The following is a 22,130-nucleotide window of genomic DNA, read 5'->3' as shown; positions in this document are numbered from 1 at the left end:
CACGCTTCAAAAAAAACATTTTAGAATTACAGCCGAGTTTTGTTTTGTTTTTTACGTGCTTAATCAACATTTATCCAAAAGGCACATTTCTGACAGGCGTTCTATTATGTTATCCTATGTGCCTACAAGTCCCATAAGGCACTGCGTGAACTTCGGTTTAGTCCATGCTTGTAAGGGTACGGGGGTGGAAAAAGTAGTCTTGTTTCTAAATAAACAACTAAACCACAAAGCAGTGTAATATTCAGTACGCTTTATCTTCTAGATGGGATGTGTGAGCGTTAACGATTAATTAAAAGACAGAGCAGACACAAACCAATCATATTCATTTTCAATTAACCCCAAGACCCAGAATGATGGTTGTGCCTGTAACGTGCACATGTTGCTGCTTTGCTTTGCTTTCAACTGAAATAGAGTGAGGGGAAACGGTTTGGGAACAGCCGGACAGGCAGCCGTCCAGCGGAAAAAACTCACACAGAGCCCGCCACCGTGACACACTTTTCACTTTGCAGTCAGTGGCGGTGTTGAATTGTCACCTTGGTTGTTGTTTTTCTTTGCTTAAGCAGAAGGCGATTTTTAATACTCCAGATCAGGCCGAGTAAATATCGGATGTGGTAAGTTCTGCACACTTGTGTAAGCTCTCGTCCTGGTTATGTTAGCCGCAGCTAGTTTGCTAATGTTAGCTAGTTAGCTAACATAGCGGCACAAGACGGGGAAAAAGTCGCTGGGTGGCTAGATAGCTCGAAAGCTAGCCGCACACAAGCTAACAACTACGCAGTCTTTTGATGTGCGTTATCGATAGTCGTTAATATTAGTTGCAGGCGGCTGAGCGAACCATTTAAGCTCCTTGCTCCGCTAACGGTAGCTAACAAGACACTGACACGTAACTGTTAACGGCAAATTAGCATTTGTACATTTTTATGTGCACGGGGTTGCTGTTTTAATTAATGTTAGGCGATAAATAACGTTAATGGTATCTAGAAGGCTAGTTGCTTCAAACATTTGATGGATACTACGTTGAAAGACAGACACGAGCTAACTGGCATCACGAGCGTACATGCTGGCACTATTTTTTTTCCTCGTATATCCGTTTGTATATGTAGGGTTCCCGTTTCGATAGCACGTTTATCGGCGTTATCACAGTAACCTAACACTGGCTAGTCTGTGTTTAGCTTGTCAAGTTAGGCAGCCTATTATTCGGACATCATTGATATTCGTATGCTTCAGTTCAAAACATTTTCTAGTTGGAAGATGAAAATAGGGGATCACCTCGACATGTGTACCCGAGTATATGCGGCCCACTCTTTTTTTTTTTTTTTTTCTGGGCCTTTGTCATTTACTAGGCACCCCCTCCCCCAATACTCTTCTGCAAGGAATGCTCACCCCTAACCTCAGTGTGACTAAAACGCCCAGACGCTCAGCATCACTAGCTAATAAGGATCGTACACTATCCGACTTGAGTAGTGATAATTGCTGAATTCATAAAATAGTCAAAACAATCGGTGTGTTAAGTGGAATGTAGCAAATTGTGCTCCAGTGAGAGTATATCTAATGGCGTTTAACTGTGAAATGTGTTCTTTCTGATGGTGCATTGTTGCAAGTTTGGTGTTCAGCTTTGTTTATGGAGTTCACATGAAGATGACTGGTCCTTGCTAATCTGCCTCTGAAACAAAGGTGTTGTTACTGATGAGTTACATTCAGCTCCGTTAAGGGAGAATCCTTTCATGCAATGGTCTCAGACATACCCGCAATTATTTTTCTCATTAAGTGTTGGGTTTTTTCATTAGATTATTGGAGATCCTACTGTTCATTGTACAGTAAGATATTTGGCATGCATCCTCTCGTAGCGAGGGCGGGATCAACGCGCTTTAGCTTGGGCTTGAAGAGCCAATGAGCCGAGGACCTGGATGAGCAGCGTGCTTGCAGCCACCCTTTCCTGTTGAATATTTCAGCCCCTGCGTCACAGCTCCTCCGCCCCTTTCTCCCCATCTGCCATTTTGGTTTTGTTCCTGTCTGCAGTCGCAAAGCCAGCAGCGCAATTACATAGGAGAGACTATCGGCACAACGACATAGTGACTCGACAATATAGTGCAGACCACCCCAATCCCGCATCGCGTTTCTTTTCTCTGTACAAATCGTCGAATATACAATCAGCGTTTTTACTGACAGCTACACACAGCAGGAGAGGAGCGGGTTCGCATTGGGAAGGGACCGAGAAGGATTATTGGTAAGGAAAAGGAAATCAATGGAGCACGAGTGTAGTGGCTTGGCTTGTATTCGCGGTGTTTATGTTAAGTGACAAAGTTAAATTGTCTGTTTGTTAGATGCCTAGACATTTACCCATATCCACATAGGAGCTGTGGTAGACTACTGTCAAATCCGCTGCTCTCCAGTGCGAGGTCGGTTGGAGTGTAGCCACAGCTGCTAGCTTGTAAAATTGTGTTCCGCACTGAGGGTAATGCGGGCCTAGGCCGAGCTGCTAATGGATAAGCTGACAAGCTGGTGTTTTCTTCCCTCTAAGTTATTAATGTTTAGACTCTGTCCACTTGCCAAATCACTTAACCGATTAGTTGCTCGGAACCTACTTAGTTTTCTATTGGTGCTGTTGTCTGACAGTTAATTAATATTTTTCCACACGTTGAGATCTTTAAATCGACTGCTACCCGCTAACGTTTTCTAGTAGGATTGGCAAACTACAGTAACAGCCGGGCGGCTTTGCTGTATCATGCCGGACGCCTTCATTTTCGGTTTTGACAAGCGCGACCGTTCAGTTAACGGTGATATGAAGGCTATTTTAGGCTGGTTGCAGTCGTATGAAAATTTGCCCAGGCCTCGTCATAATTTAAAGTCGTAGAGAGGGTTATAAACTGATACGTGTGCCTTGGGAAATGCACGGAAGTTGGCGCCGCATTGGATGCGGAAATTGTGCCCGACCTTTTTTTTTTTTTTTTTTTTTTTTTTTTTGTGCACCCAGATTGTATTTGAAAAACGCTGCGGCCCTCCGAGTGCAGAGGTTTATCGCGACTACTGCGTTAATCAGAAATCTAAATACATAAGTAAATGCATTGCTATTAAATGTTGCCGTTTAGAGCTTTCTTGTAACGTCGCCATCTACAACTTAGTTGCAGCACAGTGTGGTCCTTGTGTCCGCACCTGCCAGCCATTGTGTGGTATTGCTCAGTTTACCGCAGTGAACTTTTAATGATTCAGCTCTTTTCCTTGAAACATGTTGGGTGTCGATAAATCCCAGGAAAAAACAATAGAAGTATGTAAACAAACCTGTGCTTTCTGTGTGTATGAAAGAACCGTAATGCTATTCATGTCTCTTCCCAGCCTCAGTTCGTTTTCTAGCAGATTTGTGTTTGGCCTGAAGCCAGCCCAGCTGCTCTCTAGGCTAAAAATCCTCTCTTCAAAATGAGGGGGACTGGTTAGCCTTTAGTTTAGGTATTTATTATAATGGAACCATAGCAACGAATTATAAAATTACTGAAGTTTATATGAATTGGAATCAGTTGGCTTCTGAGAACCTTCAGGAAACCCAGGCTTGTTGACAGTGTGCCGTCTTTCTTTTTTTTTCTTAATGATGTAAAATGTCTTTCTTTTATTCTAGATTTATTGCAAACTACCAAATTGTTATAGGGCAGTTGTTAACTGGTAACATTCATGTGCTTGAATGACAACTTAATTTATGATGGTGGTTAATGCACAGATGTCCAGCTCGCCGCTGTCCAAGAAGCGTCGCTTGTCAGGAACAGAGACGAAGACGGGATCCCACTGCTCCTCCTCTAACTCTGTCAGAACTGATCTGTCCCACACACCTGCCAACGTGAGTGCAAACACATCTACTCTATAGAGTGAGTAGAACTTGTAACGTAAACTGATTGCACTTCGTGTTGTTTTCCCAGGGCATGGCTAAGAATGGCAATGATGCTGAGATCGATGAAGGCCTGTACTCAAGACAGCTGTAAGCTTCTTTTTTTTCCTTTTTGTGATGTTGGACTTGATGGTTATTGGGCTTGACATCTACCAATGCATAATGATGCCAATGGTTCTTTATGTCATTATTTAGTTACGTGCTGGGCCATGAAGCTATGAAGCGCATGCAGAACTCCAATGTCCTCATCTCTGGTATGAGAGGCCTTGGAGTTGAGATTGCCAAGAACGTGATCCTGGGAGGAGTTAGAAGTGTCACTATACATGACGAAGGAGTTGCAGAATGGAGAGACCTCTCTTCCCAGGTGTGTGAAAGCACAGATATTTAAATTAAAAATTTTTTGCAGTAGTTTATTTTTCCCGATTAAGTTACCGTATTTTCACGACCATAAGACGCACCGTACTAAAAGGCCCAGTCTCCGTTATGTGTGCCATTACTGCATTTAACACACACATAAGGCGCACCTGATTATAGGGCGCATACAAGTATGCGTGTTTAAAAATAAAGCGGGAGCAAAACTGAGTTTGGTACTCACATTTTTTATTACCGGTAATTGTCATCAATCAAACCCATCGAAGTCCTCATCCTCTGTGTCTGAACAGCTGCGCTAAATCTCCATCAAACATGCCAGGTTCACTTTCTTCACTGTCAGAGTCACTTTCCGTGCCGTGCGGCTCCTCAGAAATGATGCCGGCTTTTGCGAAAGCTCGAACAACAGTGCCAGCAGACATGTTAGCCCAAGCATCTACAATCCATTCGCAAATTGTGGCGTAACTCGCCCGGCGCTGCCTTCTACTCTTAGTGAAACTGTGGTCTCCATCGGTCATCCATCGCTCCCACGCCGCTCGCAGCCTTACTTTGAACGGCCGGTTCACACCGATGTCCAGCGGTTGGAGTTCCTTTGTCAGGCCTCCTGAATGACAGCAAGCTCACAGTTCATTTGCTGCACTTGTTTTTTCACATCGGCTGTGAGATGGGCACGCATAGAGTCACAGATCAACAGCGATGGTGATGCGTGGAAAAAACCACCTGGTCTCCTTACATACACCTCCCTCAGCCAGTCTTTCATCATTTCCTCATCCATCCAGCCCTTCTCATTTGCCTTAATGATGATTTCTGCTGGAAACTTCTCTTTAGGCAAAGTCTTTCTCTTAAAAATCACCATAGGCGGCAGTTTCTGTCCATTAGCATGGCAGCCAAGCACAACAGTAAAAGAAGACTTTTCGTGCCCCGTTGTGCGTATCGCTACCGTGCTGGTCCCCTGCTTCTCCACAGTGTGACTCACCGGGATGTCAAAAGTGAGCGGCACCTCGTCCATGTTTGTGATGTGGCTGGGCTGGATGTGTTTGTCGGCGATGTGTTTGCTGCAGTAGGAGCGGAAGATGGCCAGCTTTTCCTTATAATCCGCTGGAAGTTGCTGCGCTACCGTAGTCCTGGTCCGGATGGAAAAATGGCACCGTTTCATAAAACGAAAGCACCAAGACGGACCTCCTCGGAAATGTTCAATTTTCATTTCTTCTGCTAGCGAAACTGCTTTTAGTCGAATGGTGAAGTCGAAACGCTTCTCCCACTCGTTCTTTGCTCGATGATCCACCGCTCGAGTCTTTCCTCCAACTCGGGCCACCTCGCCTTATGTCTGCGGAAACTCAGCTGCGTCTTCTTGACCTGTCGGAGCTCGTTTTCCAGCTTCCTCCACTTGCGAACCATCGATTCATTAATCTTAAATTCTCTCGCGGCTGCTCGATTTCCATGTTCCTCCGCGTAGCTGATGGCCTTCAGTTTAAACTGTGCTTCATAAGCGTGTCTCTTTGCCATTTTCAGGGTTGTTAAAACAACGATGTTCCACATAATGCACATACCTGTTCTTTTATACAGGTATGTGCGATTGTCCCGGTATATACGATCAACGCCCACACTTCACCCTTTAGCGTTCTCATGGTGTTCTCTACTACGTCCTCCTTACAACACACAGGGCGCACTGCACTATAGGGCGCGCCGCACTTTTTAAAGAAAATCTAAGGCTTTTATGTGCGCCTTATAGTTGCGAAAATACGGTACACAAGGGAATTGCAGTTTGTGGACTCGCCTGTTGTCTGAGCACGATTCCAAAGTGCACTGTGGCTTTATCTATTGAGTTATGTGTTGTTGTGTATTGCTAACATCCAGAAAGGGTACTAAAGCCACCCCCACCCATGAGCTGACCCAGATTTACCAGTGGGTGGCCTCTTCCCAGTTTCATAATCGTAGTACAGCCAGTCTGTTAAAGGACATAATTTCAGCAGAGTAGATTGCGTTTATTTGTCTGTGAAATCCTGTTATCTCATCAAACTGCAAACATGTATGAACAGATTCCTTGGGTGTTAACTTGAGGCAGTTTTCTGGTGTTGTTGCTACAGAAGTGTCATCGTGGTTAGACACAGATTTTAAGACTCGCTTGGGAACATAGTCATTTTATACGAATGATGTTGGGATATGACATTTTTTCATTTAAAAAGATACACTGGTATTGTGGCTTCTATTATAAGACACACCCCTAATTTATTTACAGGGCAGCTTAAGTGTATTGCATTTGCATTGTACATTTGTGTTTTCAATTATGTGATTCGGTCCTAATAACAGAAATATGGAAAAAGAAATGGTTAACCTGTAGTTTAAGAAAGCACTTATTGTTGATGTGCTTCAGGAGCTCAAATAATGCTTTGAAGTTTTGAGACCAAATTTTACATTTAGTCTATATTTCATTTTACCTTAAACTTGGGTTTCTTTGCTTGGTTTTCTCTGGGCTGACAGTCCAAACTGGTTTAGGGCAAATGAACCAGCCAAGACCACTTAACAATACAATGTTAGTCCACTTCCAAACTGAGTTGGGTGGGATTTCTTCTCTTTTCATCTAATCACTGCTTAGCTTTCATAAATATAACAGCATAACTACAAATAAAACTCATCTGCTCTTGATAACCATTTTAATGTTATGGACTTAAGCGTGAGAATGCAGGGAGTACACTGTGGTCAGTCAAGCCGTTTAAGTGGTAGTCTGTTGTTTTTATCCTCGTTGACACATTCTGAAGTCCTTTCAAAAGAAAAGGCGGACCCACAGAAGAATATGGCTAAACACACAAATGAAGTAAAGTTCACACTGAGTCAATGTTATTCACTAGAATATTCCTTAATGTCATGTTTGGCTATAGTATTGGCAGTTATTGCTTAATGACAGCATCAGTATTTCTGTATGGCTAGTTTTACCTTCGGGAGGAGGACCTGGGCAAGAACAGGGCAGAAGTGAGTCAGGCCCGCCTGGCTGAACTGAACAGCTATGTTCCTGTGACTGGTTACACTGGACCACTGACTGAAGACTACTTGACCAAGTTCCAGGTATAAATTTAGCATAAGAAAACTCCCTAGTCATTTTACCATTTCGGAAAGAGTTTTTAATTTTGTCTTATTTTGAAATCTAGGTGGTAGTGCTGACTAACTCAACTCTGGATGAGCAGCAGACTCTAGGAGAGTTCTGCCACAGCAAGGGAATCAAGCTGATTGTTGCAGACACTCGTGGTCTGTTTGGGTAAGATTAAGACTCTGTTTAGTGTTCACATGCAGTGCATCCGTCAGCATCTAATGTTTTTGTGCTCTAATTTCTCTTTTGTAGTCAACTTTTCTGTGACTTTGGAGAAGAGATGATTGTGTATGACACCAATGGAGAGCAGCCATTAAGTGCTATGATTTCCATGATCACAAAGGTTAGTCTTGGTTCTTTTATCCCCCCTGACAATGCTGATTTTTCTTTTTAACTGCTACCTGCTTTTTAGGAGTAAATTAAAGCTTCATGGCAGCAGTGCCTGAAAAGTTGCACATTTTGGTTTCCCCAGGACAGTGCAGGGGTCGTGACATGTCTGGATGAAGCTCGTCATGGCTTCGAGAGTGGAGATTATGTTACGTTTACTGAGATTCAGGGTATGACTGAGCTCAATGGTTGCAAGCCGGTCGAAATTAAAGTTCTTGGTAAGAACACACTCTTTTTCTTTTTTTTGTTCCACCATTGAATACATTTTGGTCACTCTGTTATGAGTTTACAAGTTCATGCAATGTCCTGTATTTTACTAGGTCCATACACCTTCAGCATCTGTGACACGAGTGGCTTCACAGATTACATAAGAGGAGGAATAGTTTCCCAGGTTAAAATGCCCAAGAAGATCAGTTTTGTAAGTAGCTGCCGTTTTGCACATGGCATTACTAGCATGATCTCATTTCCACAGATGGTGTAGTGTGAATTCTCATGGTAATACCAATATAACCTTACCATCTGGCATTGCTGTCACCAGTGGAAAAGCCCAGCTTCACTACCTTGCGTTTCTTTCCCTGTTCAGAAATCTCTCTCCTCATCGCTGGCCCAGCCTGAGTTCCTGATGACAGACTTTGCCAAGATGGAGTTTCCAGGACAGATGCACCTAGGCTTCCAGGCTATCCATGCCTTCCAGAAAAAACATGGCCATCTTCCAGCACCTTGGAGCCAGGTACATATCACTCATGATGGTGGGATCTTCTTGGAAAGGGGGAACCACTTTGATTAAATGCTTGTGCTAAAATAAAATAGTTCCGCATAAAAAAGTGCAGCACAACACAGCAAAAATAAAGTCTGTTTATAGTTAATATTTTGTAATTTACCGTGAACTGTGTGCATTCCAGGCGGATGGTGAAGAGCTATTGGCATTGGCCAAAGACGTGAACTCTGCTCAGACTGGGTCGGCCAAAGTGGAACAGCTGAATGAATCTCTTATCAAAAAGATGTCATATGTTGCTGCTGGTGACCTGGCCCCTGTCAATGCCTTCTTTGGAGGGCTGGCTGCACAGGAAGTGATGAAGGTCAGTGGAAAGCTGTATGCAAATTGAAGATGAAAGCTTTGTCCCTACAATATTAAGTGTAGTTGTTCGTTATATTAAAGAAAAATCTATTTTAATCAACAGGCACTGATAAGCCCGTTCTTATCAATGCTTATGAAGAGTAATTTTACATTGAGTATGATTAGACGTGTTTTGAAATGGAGAAGGGTTTCCTGTATTTCATGTGCTGTTTGATGTTTTAGGCATGCACAGGAAAATTCATGCCCATAATGCAATGGCTGTACTTTGATGCCCTGGAGTGCTTGGCTGAAGAGGAGGGATTCATGCTCACAGAGGAAGAGTGTGCCCCTGTAGGTGTTCAAAGCATATTCAAAATGCAAGTACTGAATGTAGTTGCAATAAATGATGGTGCTAAATTTGTTATGTCTTTTTCTCCAAGAAAAACTGTCGATATGATGGACAGGTTGCAGTGTTTGGCACCAAAATGCAGGATTTGCTTGCCAAACAGCGTTACTTCTTGGTGAGTGTCAGTGTAAAAGTTCTGTTGCCTTCTTCAATTTCCTGTTACTAGGAAGTTTTAAAAAATAAGGTTGCCAGAAAAATGTTGTGCAAAAGACAAAAACTTAGAAATACCTTTATGCCACTATAAAATACTATGAGCTAAAGTCTGATGAAGAATATTTCTTGGTGCTGTTCTCAGGATGCTAGGGGAAATGGATCTTATGAGATCTTTAGTGGTAGCGTTTATCTTTTTGCTCTTGTGCCTAAAATTGTCCAACAGAAAGTTCATTCTTGTTTGAATGCTCGGTTGAGGTTTTTTTGTTTTTGTTTATTTATAATTTGATTTAATTGCACAGTGACAAAGAACGCTGTCAGTTCTTGGGATATTCATGGGCAGTTATTTACTATTTGAGATCGTGAGTGAGATGGTGGCAGCTGCATCTAAGCCAAAATATATCAGCTGTTAGTTCTTTGTCTCATAATTGGCACAATAGTGTATCGACACTGCCATGTTAATTGAGTGCCACCCACCATGTCCCAGTGCATGTCAGAGCTGTTGGGTTTAACCTTTCTGGTGGGAATCCGGCAAAAAGACTGTCAGCTTTACCCACTAACCATAAGCATTTCTCTGACAGTGAGTGACACGTGTAAATGGAAGGTTCAACTGTATGACGACCCATTATAGCTTTATTCACAAATTTCTAATCCTTCCAGGTTGGGGCTGGTGCCATTGGTTGTGAGCTGCTGAAAAACTTTGCCATGATTGGACTGGCTGCTGGGGAGGGAGAGGTCATTGTGACTGACATGGACACCATAGAGAAATCCAACCTCAACAGGCAGTTCCTCTTCAGACCTTGGGACGTTACGGTCTGTATCATCTTAACTCGACTTGTTTGATGAACTCTATTGATCGATGTTTCCGCACAGCACTCTTTATCCTGTAACACCGAAGTGCACTTATAGATTATGTTTGTATGTTGATAGAGGCAATTTAAACTTCAGTGTGTGTACGTGTGTGTGTGCGTGTACGTACGTGTGTGTGTGTTTTCTTAAAGTTTAAAAAGTCAAAGCAAATTTACCAGCTCCTAACAAACTGAGACTTGAGAGCAGCTTTGTACCTGTAGTATCACTAGACTACTAAATGCTAGTATGCACTATCAGTTAATCTGAGGTTATCTGATGCCCAAAAGAAACTGATGGGAGGAACCCTCACATGACGTAAGCTGTTGGACACCAATATTTTTAAAGGAGTGCACATTTTGTTGTGTCCCTGGAAAAGAAAGCATTAATGTGGACAGCAGTGACCTCTGTACAGAATGTCTCCTCTGATCTTTGTTCTTTTGGTCACCTATGATAATGTTATTAGTGAGTTGATTGTTTAGTGTGTGTGTGTGTGTGTGTTAACAGAAAATGAAGAGTGACACGGCTGCTGCTGCAGTGAAACTGATGAACCCGGCAATCAAGATCACAGGTCACCAGAACAGAGTGGGCCCTGACACAGAAAGGATCTACGATGACGACTTCTTTGAAAGCCTTGATGGAGTTGCCAATGCACTGGACAACGTTGATGCACGTAAGAGATGATGAGACATTAAGAATAACTGCTTAATAACTAGGGGGAAATGGATTCAGTAAAAAAAAAAAAAAAAACGTGCGTTTTCCTCTAATGTTCAGGGATGTATATGGATCGGAGGTGTGTGTACTATCGTAAACCCTTACTGGAATCAGGCACTCTGGGTACCAAAGGCAATGTCCAGGTTGTGATCCCTTTCCTCACCGAGTCCTACAGCTCCAGTCAAGATCCACCTGAGAAGTCCATCCCCATCTGCACCCTCAAAAACTTCCCAAATGCCATTGAACACACGTTGCAGGTTAGTATATGCAGAGCCGGAGAGTCTCAGAGTGTGAGACTGGCCAGGCAGGATCAAATCTGACGCTTGGAGTCAGCGTGGCCCACAAAGTAGTATTGAGAACAGCCATACAGAAACCTTTGTGTTAATCTTTACTTTAAAAGACTCCACCTGGTGTACCAACTACACAATGCACACATGTAATAGAGGAGTTAATCACTTCAGCACTATATGCTTCAGAGAATTTTATTGCATTACCTGTTTCTTCATATGCTTGATATCTTCATATAGGGTTTTGTTTTTTTAATAGCACTGTGTGTGGTTAGTGTGTCACAGTGTGAATGGAACTATTGTAGGTTTACCAAATATTTCGTACTTCTATTATTGAACTGCTGTCCTTGTGGTTCTTTCTGTGCAGTGGGCCCGCGATGAGTTTGAGGGACTATTCAAACAACCCCCAGAAAATGCCATGCAGTACCTCACGTATGTCGCTTTTCCTTGTCATTCTAATGCAATCACCTGTCAGCATTTTACTTTCATCGTAGAAATTCTTCACTGATAAAATGACTTTTCATTAGTGGACAAATTTCCTCATTAAGTCTCATAAGTGTTTGTGGATTGTTGGTAATTCAGTACTTATAAACTTGTATAACTTGCCTTTCAACTAAGAATCAATCTTGTAAATGTCACAGCCCCCTCTTGGTTCTCGTGGCGCCATTGAGCTGTCTTCTTGTAAAATCTAACCCAAACCTCATGCTCGAAATAATTCATAAAATCAGCCTGCAGAGTAAATGGTTTAAAAAAAGATGACAGCTCTTCACATCGTCGAAACTAGTCAATGAGGTTTATAATTTCCATTCTTGCAGAGATCCTAAGTTCATGGAGCGTACTCTGAAGCTTCCAGGAGCTCAGCCTGCGGAGGTGCTGGAGGCTCTTTATAAGAGTCTTGTCACAGATTGCCCCCAAAACTGGGCTGACTGCGTAGCTTGGGCTCGCAACCACTGGCAGTGTCAATACAGCAACAACATCCGCCAGCTACTGCACAACTTCCCACCAGATCAGGTACAAAGTGAAGGTGCTACGAGATGAATATCAGTTTCTAACCGTTATTGTCTGATCTTGGTTTTACGCGTCTTATCAGCTGTTTGCAGCTATAGTTGCATTGGTGGTATTCATTTCAGCAACAAGAAAAGTGTTGTCATTTTTCATACAGTATTGGAATATTAACTTATGCAACAGATTATATGAAGATGTAACTTCTGCAATGGCCACACGTTATGTCTTGTCTTCTGTTTTTGAGCTCTGTGCAGGTCGGCTCAGTGACACCAAATTTAGTGAGAGGTGCTGCTGTGTGTTACAGCACGTGTTAGCACAGAGTAGCATAGCAGCTGATAATCTGATTTTAGCTTATAGCATGAAAGTTGTCACAAACATGGTAAACCATACTCGGACCGTGATATTGGTTTTGAACATTTCTAAAATCGTTTGATGGCAGATAAATTATTTTAGTAAGTCACAAAAACATTGTCATGATTAAGAGACTTTTATATAAAAGTAAACTACTTTACACTCTTGTGTAAAGACAGTTTGGGGCTTCCTGTGTACTTATTCATGCCAGTTTGTACATCTCATTTCCCCTGAAAAGCCATTTATAGATGGTGGGCATACATTAGAAACAGCAGAAATTACATTGTTAAACTTCAGCTGAGTCAAACGGCAGTTTGAGTTGCTGCGTATCTATTGCACGAAAGGCTGCCTAGTGGCTCAGTCAGCAGTACTGACGCTGAACCACAAAACCCTAGTTTGCATCTGTAGTTTCTCACCCCCTTTCCTGTCATTTATCCACAGTTTCCTGTTTAATAAATATGCAATTGACACAAAAATTACAAAATGGACATGAAAGGTTTCCATTATAGCACTTATACATTTATCATCTGTCTTTTAGCTCACTAGTTCCGGTGCTCCCTTCTGGTCTGGCCCAAAGCGATGTCCTCACCCGTTAGAATTCAGCACTACCAATGTAAGTGTGCCGCTGTCATTTATAAGCTTAATATTACCGGAGTCTAGTCCAGCCAGGCTCAAACTAATGAATGTTGTTTTCAGGAGCTGCATATGGACTATGTTGTGGCAGCAGCCAACCTGTTCGCTCAAACATACGGCCTGCAAGGCAGCACCGATCGTGCAGGTGTGATCAAGATCTTGCAGGATGTCAAGGTGCCCCCTTTCACCCCACGTTCAGGAGTTAAAATCCACGTCTCTGATCAGGAACTGCAAAATAACAATTCCTCTATTGGTATGTTCACATGTGGTTGTGTAATAAAGCATATTTTGGGGGGATGTTACATCAGCTAAGAGTTGTTTGTGAATCTTGTACGGAGTCATGTGTCATTGTGGATGCTTTGACAGTAATGCAACCATTGATCTTGTGATTATGCAGATGATACCAAACTGGAAGAGCTGAAAGCCATGTTGCCTTCACCAGAGTCCTTCCAGTTCAAACTCACCTCCATTGACTTTGAAAAGGTAAGGCGTCTCCTTTTGTCAGCTTTAATGAAGATAAATAACATTTGTTTAATTTATTACAGTTGCCGGTAGCAAAGCTAGTCAGTGGCATTGAGGACTTTGTTCTTTTTATCTGAAAGATTCAATAAAACACAGCATCTGGCTTTGCAGTGAGGCCAATTGGAAACCTAGTCTGTTAATAATAATGAGAGTAAGAAAGTATTGTTTCCATAGCTTTCAAGGCTAACTCTGCTTAGATGCCTTTAAGTGGTGCACTGCCAGAACATTGTAACTCTCACGCTAGAATTTCAACCTTTTAATATAACTTGAATCAACACTACTGGTACTTCTGGTTTGTAATGGCTGTGGCCTATATGTTAACAGGATGATGACACCAACTTTCACATGGACTTCATTGTGGCAGCCTCCAACCTGAGAGCAGAGAACTATGACATCCCCCCCACAGACAGGCACAAGGTAAGAAAACAGACCCAGCTGCTCTCACACTGGTGTTAATTGGGAAATGTGCCTGCTAATAGTATTCGTTTTGTAATAGTAATGAAAAAACATTTGAGAGTGCACTCTGTGAAAACAAACAACTTAAACTCAACCTCAGAAATTTACATTTTGCTTTTTCTCTATGTGCACTATAAAGTTTGGGGGGTGTTTTTGTTGTTGTTTGTTTGTTTGTTTGGTTTTTTCCCTTCATCACTGTCCTTTTAATCACCAAACAGAGCAAACTGATAGCTGGTAAGATCATCCCTGCTATCGCCACTACCACAGCAGCAGTTGTCGGCCTAGTGTGCTTGGAGCTCTTCAAGATTATCAAAGGACACAAGAAGCTGGAGTCCTACAAAAATGGCTTCATGAACTTGGCCCTGCCTTTCTTTGCCTTCTCTGAACCCATTGCTGCTCCAAAACACAAGGTAAGCAAATACGTTACCATTTGCTGAGATTTTAAAAAGATGCGCACGATGTCTGCGCTGTAGAGAAATGTTTGACTCCAGTATAATAAACTCCTGTGATGATTAAGCCATGCTAATACTGATGCACTAGTCAGATGCATTTTGCACTGCCTGGGTGTAAGTGAGTTCAACTTGTCTTCTCACACTGATGGCATCAGTGTGTGCTGAGGAGAAATTTTAATGTAATAACTGGTTTTCTTATTGAGCTTATAATTAAGATCTCTTATAATTAATATGTATATACTTAAAATACATTTTTTCGCAGTACTATGAAATCGACTGGACGCTGTGGGATCGCTTTGAGGTCACAGGACTGCAGCCCAATGGGGAAGAAATGACACTCCGACAGTTTCTGGATTACTTTAAAGTATGTTGAGCTCATGGTTTGGTTTTTGGTTGCTTTTCTCCACACCGACATGTTCTTGGCATACAATTAACCACGATCTGTTTCTGTTCTGTATTAGAATGAGCATAAGTTGGAGATCACCATGCTTTCTCAGGGAGTGTCCATGTTGTATTCGTTTTTCATGCCTGCTGCCAAACTTAAAGAGAGACTGGACCTACCGTGAGTGCACGTGCATACACCTGCTTCCTCATTTGCATGCTGGAATTTTAAAGTTTGTATTCACTGGTTTTCTTTCTGTGTCCTGCAGTATGACGGAGATTGTGACGAAGGTGTCCAAAAAGAAGCTGGGCAAACACGTGAAAGCCCTGGTGTTTGAGCTATGCTGTAACGACCTTTCAGACGAAGACGTGGAAGTGCCCTATGTCAGATACACCATCCGCTGAGCTCCGCACTGAGCCCACCCGCAGGAGGGTGGGAGTTACAGGGGGGAGATGGGGATGGGGGTGTTCTGAGTGAGGAGCTAAAATGGGGATTGGGGGTGCGTGGGTTGATCCAGGTCAGCTGTACTGGATCAATCAGTATTTTTTTAGGCCTGTGGTTTGTGTAAACCTGTGCCTGAGTGTACATAGCCCCAGTAAGCTGAATTAAGAATAACTGTATATGTTAAGAATCCAGTTGGTTCTTGGCTGTGGGAACAGGGGTGTCACTGGAGGAAGGGAGCATGTACACTGGACATCCTGATGTTTCTCAAAAGCACCAACCTCTTGAGTGAATTGATAAGCCTTAGTGGTCTCTTGGTACTCCATATCCCAACCAGTGTCCCTAAAAACCATCACTCTTATTGGCCTTCAGCAGTAATGGAGGTTTTTGTTTGATTTTTAATCTAATCCACCTTCTTCCCTCCACTATACTTGCTCTCTCCCTCTTCCAACCTCTGTCTCATAGACACAGTCCCACATTAGTTTCTTTTGTTTTGTTTTTTCTTAACATATGCACCTAATTAATATGTAAAAGGTCAGCCCAGGAGACACCAATAAGCCCAAGCCTTTCCTGACTGGATATCTGACTATCTCACACCACCTGAATACCCCTGCCAGTGTGAGGTACCCCTACACCCTCATTAAACCCACTCTGTGGCTTTGGGAGGGGTTCGTGCACATGACATTGGTTTTCTCTTTCTCATTATATTTTATGTGTTTTGTTATTTTCCATTTTATTTTTTGGGTGGTTGGACAGAGTTTTGGCGCACACACGTGGTAGATCCTAAACTGTCTTTCTACTTTGTTAACTCCAAATGACTTAACTGTAAGAACAGGGCAACGAGATGTATCTTGAAACGGGAGCACTTAGTGTGATAGTGAATAAAGATGTAAAAACATACTGAAGAAGACTGTGTGGTTATTTTTGTGTCTCACACACACACACACACACACACCGACCGTGTCAGTGTCATTCAGCAATGTTAAAGTGTCAGAGGTTTGTTTTTCCTGTCTGACCTGTTTCGTGTTAATGAGAAGTTTCATTATTAAACACATCCGGGAAATGCTGCCTGAATACCAAGATACCAAATGACAGTGACGAGAGTAATCAGATTTCTTTTTTCTTCCCCTTTTACTCCGGCGTTAAAGTAAATCATCTGTGATGGCGTTTTGAATTTATAAATGTAGGCAAAGGATAATTTTTTTTGTTTATTTTTTTTTAAAAGGCAAATGGCTGTAGCTAATCTGTGCCACACAGGAGCAAGTATGTCGTTAGGTACTTTAGTGTGTGAAGTGCTCTTAGTTTAAAGACACGTTTGATACGTTTTGTGTAAGGCTTTGAATGCTCCTCCCTGACGAGAGCGGATACATGAATGTGTGCAACTCTAAAGGATGTGGTCGACTGTGAGATGAGGAAGAAAGTGAGGAGGAAGGAGTACACTGAACTCTCAACACGCTTCCTGCAAACAACTCGCTGTAAAGGACCCAAACAAAGAAGACGGGTGTAAATTTGGATTATTTGACCATTTGTGATTTTGAGAATGTGTCATGATTTGGTAAAGATGCACTGAAGAGAGAAACGATGGAAGTGGAGGAGACTGGTGAAAAAAGGACTTCCTGGTACGGTACCTTTTGCATTTATTATGCTTCCACCTTGGGCTGCTCTGTTACAAATTGGTGCTGAAAAATATTCCTGTTGATTAATCGTACTTCGTGTTCTAAGTGTGAATTTTCTGTGTTTGTCACCAGCATGATTACAAAACTTACATATTTGTACGACATGTGGAACAAAAACTCATTTTAATGCACTTTGCTAGAGCACGGCACATAAACAAGTCATTTGAATGTACACTGTCTACTTAAGTGTTATTTTGAATGTATCACACAATAAGATACGTTCCCTGTATGAATGTTTAATTTGTGCCCAGTAAGAGCTTTTCTTCTTTTCAGGTCCGGTGTGCCAGCAGAGGGACACTCAGTCCTCTGTGATCATGCAGGGGTAAGCTGCCACATCGGCTTTGGTTCTTGCACCATCTTTTTCCTGCATTAAAAACTAACGTTTAAAAAAAATTAATTATTGTCCTAAAAACTAGTCCAAGAAACTCACTTTCATACACTGCTGTCTTTAGAAGAAGAGAAAACAAGACCCGGCCCCTGAACCTGTGATCAGAATCTCAGAGGTGAGTAAGAGACTGAGACGCATCGATGCTGCTGCTTCATGTTCATTTCTCTGTTTCTCTGTAACGAACGGAAGTTAGTCAACCTTACCTTTGTGACCACAATGCTGAGTGCAGAACTGACGGGAGATGTGAGCGCTGTGTTTGCAGCCATGGAAGTTTTTGCAAGTCTATAAATGGAGTTTGTCTCATTTTCTTAAATTCCAGCTTATCTCGGTTTATTTTCACCTTTCAGATATTCTTTTTTTTTTGCCAGCTGTACATTACATCATCCATATAATCCGAGGCTTTTTATTGATGCTATTAAAGTGTTGCTTGCAATTAAGACACAGCTGATGTGGTTAGTGTGGCAAAAAGAAATAGGCAGACATCTTGCAATTTCACTATAGAGGCACACTTTCAACCTTCTTCCTCTTTGAAAGACACACAGGAAATGAGAGATCTGCACCATGCAACATCTCGCCTCTCACCATCTTTGTCTTTCCACTTTCCTGAACTCGCGTGTACCTCGAGTTGATTTTTAACTTTTTAACATGTTTCAGGACGAGGAGGGAGAGGATGAGTGTGAAATGACGTCCGACCTGAAGGAATCGGAGGTGAGGTGTTCTGCAGATGCCAGATTTGTGTTCAGTTGTTTTAAAATCCTCTTGTGCACAGTTAGGTTTGAATGAATGAACCACAGCTTGTGGACTATTTTGTGCAGATCTTAAAAATGTTTTTTTGGTTCACTTCAGGAGCCCAGCAATAAGAGGGTTAAACCTGTGGCAAAGTCCAATAGCCTGACAGGCGTCTTAAACCCTGTGAAGACCCCTGCTCTGAAGCGCATCGGCCAGTCTATTTCGGTAACAAACACACTCGCAGTCCAGTCATACAAAGTGACCAGTGAATGAGTTTTGGGGTTTTGTATAACAGTCAGCTGCTCCTCTCTGTTCTCAGCGGTCTATCAGTTTTCGTACAGAAGCTCGACCTTTGCCCACAGCCCCCCTGCGTTCACGGACAAAGGCCTCCTCGTTTCCACGTCGCCGCAACAGCCAGTGTTGGAGTGACACTGTGGAAAGTCACGATCTGACTGCAAAGGAAATCAAACGGCAAGAGGTGCGCTAAACAAAAACCTCGTTATTAAAATACCTTGTTACTATAGCAGAATGTGTTTGGGGGCCTGTATATGGGTCAAGTTGTGTGGCTGTGGTTGCCGTGTAGGCGGAGTAACTTGTACCTACTCTTCATTTCTGTGAAGCTGCTCTTCATGGGTATTATGAAAGAGGATGTGAGCTGGCACTGAAGGCTCAACTTCCTTTATTGAACAATCAGCTGTGAGAGCTCGTGTTGTCTATTTAACTGACTTCTTATGCAACTCAACACAGTGTGTGTGTGTGTGTGTGTGTGTGTGTGTGTGTGTGCCGATATCTTTGTTATCACACTGGCAATAACGTGCGCATTCGTTAACTATTTTAAATGCCCTGCAGGTCATATACGAGCTAACCCAAGGAGAGAGACAGCTCATAGAGGACCTCAGTTTGGTTAAGAAGGTAGCTGCTCAACCTGAACAACACATTTAATCCACTCACATGCAGGCTTTTATGTGCTAACTGCCCGGGTCTGTTCCCAGGTGTACTATGAGCCCATGTTGAAGTTGGACATAATGACAGAGAGTGAGCTTGGACAGATCTTCGGTACTCTGGACTCACTCATCCCCCTCCATCAAGGTAACTTTGTTTTTGTGCAGCTTGTGCTGCTATCTCGAGCTCCACTTATGCATCAACACACCAGCTCATTTCCTGAATATGAAATTCAGGCAATGAGGTGAAGTCTTGATAAAGTATAGGTTGTTGCAGTTCAGTGTAATTACATCACAATCTGAAATAGTTACAAGTAAACAGGAGCAGGTAAAGTAGTTTTACAGCTCATACCATGTACTAAATGTTATCTAGGTATAATTTGAATTAAAGGCTCATTAAAAAAGAAATAAAAGCTTCTACACTGCCCAGCCCTGAAAACAAACTTCATAAAATGGGAAGTTGTATTTTTTTAATTAGTTTTTTTAGAAGTGCCGTATTTTTATGCACACTACTTGTTTTTGAGCTGTAGTGAAATAAGGTCAGCACAACTTGGAGTATCCTGTTTTCTTTTAATTCATATCAGATCTGCTGACTCGTCTCGAGCGACTGAGAGGATCAGAGAAAACGGTTGGAGAGGTGGGGCCAACTTTAATGCACTGGGTGAGTGAGAGAAGAAAAGTCAGCCTTCAGCTTCTCTCTGATTTTCCTTCTTAATCTTAACGTAATCTAACTTCTGTCTTTATGCATGTTTCCATCTTTCTTTTCCCGCTGACTTCACCTTCTTATCTCACTGCTGCGCACTCTTCCCATGCTTCTCTCTGCAGTTTCCTTGCCTGGAGGCGTATGTTACATATTGCTGTAACCAGGTGGGAGCCAAAGCTTTGCTGGACCAGAAAAAGCACGAGAAAAGAGTGGAGCACTTTCTGCGTCTGTGTCAGGAGTCCTCGTTCAGCAGGAAACTGGACCTGTGGAACTTCCTGGATCTCCCTCGGAGCCGTTTGGTCAAGTACCCTCTGCTGTTGAAAGAGATACAGAAGTGCACTCCGCCAGACCACCCAGATGAAGACACGCTGCCGGATGCTGTGAGTCGGGCTCCTACACAATCATTTACATCTGCAAGCATGTGAGAGAATTCACAGTTTAATCAGTGCCAGGTCTGCAGCAGCTGCAAAATACTGAAATCCACACTGGCACGTTATCAAGATGGTTGCAAGGTGTTGCTTTTAAATATAAAGCCTATAATTATAACACTGATTAGTTTTATTTTTACAGTCTAGCAAAGCATCCTCTCTTTTGTTGCATCAGATGCTGTAAATCCAAATTATTAATATTCACACATTTCTATCCATCAGTCTTCAAGTACGTTAAAATACAGTATTTCCTTTCCTGCGTTGCACAACAGTGCCTCCAGATGGCAACAAGGCCAGTTATTAATTCTTACCAGTATATTCACTAATCTGGCTCATCACTTTTACATTTACAGTTTGCAAAAGCAAATAAAAACATGACTCCGCAGTTAGTGCTGCATTTAAGATGCCTGCAGTCTCTTTAAAGTTTCCTTTGATGGTGTTTGAAAGAGGATACTGTTGACTAAACAAATTATCACACCAAACCACTCATTTAAATATGTTCTAAATATTCATAGTCATACTCTCTTGGCTCCAGCCCAGAATTTTAGCCCTACAAGAAGCAACAGGAGGAAAAGGGCCCTGTGTTGATGACATATTAAAAAGTCTTGGTTCTGTTCAGTTGGAGTTGATCCAGAGCATCGTGGCAGAGGTGAATAAAAAGACGGGGGAAGCAGAGTGTCAGTTCTACAGGCGGGGCCTGTCCTACCTCGAAGAGGGCCAGAGAGTGCCAGAGATCCAGCAGTCCCGCTTCATCTACTGCCATGGAGAACTCAAGAACAATAAGGGCCAGGTAGATGTTGTTTACTGGTCTTCACACTTTCAGAATCCAAATGAAGAGGCTAAAGTCATTTAAGGAGGGCAGAAGATGTTGGCTGTTCAGATTTGAGTGCTAGAAAGTTGGCTTCTCTGCCTTAGAAACTGTGTCAGCACATTTCTCTTGATCACTTGTCCCCCGTCAGCGGCTGCATGTGTTCCTATTTGAGCTGGTGTTGGTGCTGACGAGACCAGGAGAGGACAAGGACGGTGGTCAGGTGTTTAACGTGTACCGGCAGCCTCTGCCCAATGCCTTGATCAATCTGGAGGAGATCCCAGACGGCGAGGCTGCTGGAGGGGGCACCTTCAGAGGAGCCTTCACAGGGGGAAACGATAAAGGTAATATGATCGCATAATCTGCATACTTTATTTGTTTCGTATTTGCTGGTGAATTCTGTGACACAAACAAATGTCAGTAAGCCATCCCCTGTGCTCTGTTTTAGCTGAAGTGAAACTTTCCGCTCACCTTCCTTCTCCCTTCTCTTCTTTCCATCTTCTAGTGAAGAATTGTTTCCGCGTGAGCAGCAGAGGGCGCGCCAAAGCTCACTCGTACAGCCTGCAGGCCAACGACTCCTTCAGCAAGCAGCAGTGGATCACCTGTCTGCGCCAAGCCATCGTCCAGTCACGCGACAGGACAGCCCACACCAGCCAGTCACAGTTGTCTCCTCACCACGATCCCGCCCTGTATCACATAGCCGAGCTCAGCCTCAGCTCGGACACAGAAATGGCAGACCACACCAGTCGCTGACTGTCAGACTGAGCGGCACGTGTACATTGACTGTCTGCGAATGATGAATGTGTTTAGATATTTTCAGCGATATTAATGTTCTTTTTATTATTTTTTCCTGTCTGCAATTGCAGTGATTGCTGTATAAAGTGAGAACAGTACTGAATGTGAATTGACCAAAGAAAAAAATGTGTTTTTGAGTTTGTATAATTAATAAACTGACACGTAAAAGATTGTTGAGGCACTCGTGGGAAAGTACACAAAGACAGGTCTAAGTATAGCCAACAAGATCTACAGAGAAAGGATTAGAG

At 42.7% G+C, this 22,130-nt stretch overlaps 2 protein-coding genes and 1 non-coding gene across 5 annotated transcripts; all 3 read left to right on the top strand.

Moving 5' to 3' along the window:
- The first annotated feature begins 399 nt into the window (after nt 1–399).
- On the top strand, nt 400–16,322 carry uba1 (ubiquitin-like modifier activating enzyme 1). 2 transcript variants are annotated; one of them, XM_085258815.1, is made up of 26 exons: nt 400–611; nt 3,707–3,823; nt 3,903–3,961; nt 4,067–4,235; nt 7,169–7,303; nt 7,387–7,493; nt 7,578–7,668; nt 7,798–7,930; nt 8,033–8,130; nt 8,296–8,442; nt 8,615–8,791; nt 9,013–9,120; nt 9,210–9,290; nt 9,986–10,138; nt 10,679–10,844; nt 10,946–11,142; nt 11,540–11,604; nt 11,988–12,183; nt 13,067–13,141; nt 13,225–13,414; nt 13,559–13,644; nt 14,008–14,100; nt 14,358–14,549; nt 14,854–14,955; nt 15,053–15,153; nt 15,242–16,322. In XM_085258815.1, the coding sequence occupies exons 2-26, from the start codon at nt 3,707–3,709 to the stop codon at nt 15,375–15,377; spliced, it is 3,174 nt and encodes a 1,057-aa protein (XP_085114941.1). In that variant the 5' UTR covers nt 400–611; the 3' UTR covers nt 15,378–16,322. The 2 variants fall into 2 exon arrangements, with proteins under 2 accessions (XP_085114941.1, XP_085114942.1); XM_085258816.1 differs by lacking the exon at nt 400–611 and adding an exon at nt 2,001–2,224.
- LOC146549966 (small nucleolar RNA U6-53/MBII-28) lies at nt 14,640–14,761 on the top strand. The gene has a single exon (XR_014890317.1). It is a non-coding gene; the product is annotated as a small nucleolar RNA U6-53/MBII-28 (small nucleolar RNA).
- A 171-nt stretch (nt 16,323–16,493) lies between the features above and the next one.
- Nucleotides 16,494–22,054, top strand: arhgef3l (Rho guanine nucleotide exchange factor (GEF) 3, like). Of its 2 annotated transcripts, none has more exons than XM_085258821.1 (13): nt 16,494–17,033; nt 17,364–17,412; nt 17,546–17,593; nt 18,133–18,186; nt 18,325–18,432; nt 18,527–18,685; nt 19,057–19,119; nt 19,200–19,296; nt 19,733–19,809; nt 19,974–20,231; nt 20,899–21,069; nt 21,239–21,431; nt 21,593–22,054. In XM_085258821.1, exons 1-13 carry the CDS (start codon nt 16,996–16,998, stop codon nt 21,838–21,840), a joined length of 1,563 nt encoding a protein of 520 aa, XP_085114947.1. In that variant the 5' UTR covers nt 16,494–16,995; the 3' UTR covers nt 21,841–22,054. The 2 variants fall into 2 exon arrangements, with proteins under 2 accessions (XP_085114947.1, XP_085114946.1); XM_085258820.1 differs by having other exon boundaries at nt 16,499–17,033; nt 17,543–17,593.
- The last annotated feature ends 76 nt before the right edge of the window (nt 22,055–22,130 follow it).

Source organism: Mchenga conophoros, linkage group LG20, assembly GCF_057382185.1.
Source record: "Mchenga conophoros isolate Kocher_MC1m ecotype Shallow Benthic linkage group LG20, M_conophoros_male_GT1.1, whole genome shotgun sequence".
Lineage (NCBI taxonomy): Eukaryota > Metazoa > Chordata > Actinopteri > Cichliformes > Cichlidae > Mchenga > Mchenga conophoros.
Note: the sequence above shows the minus strand (reverse complement) of the source record. Positions and strands in the feature narration are given on the sequence as shown.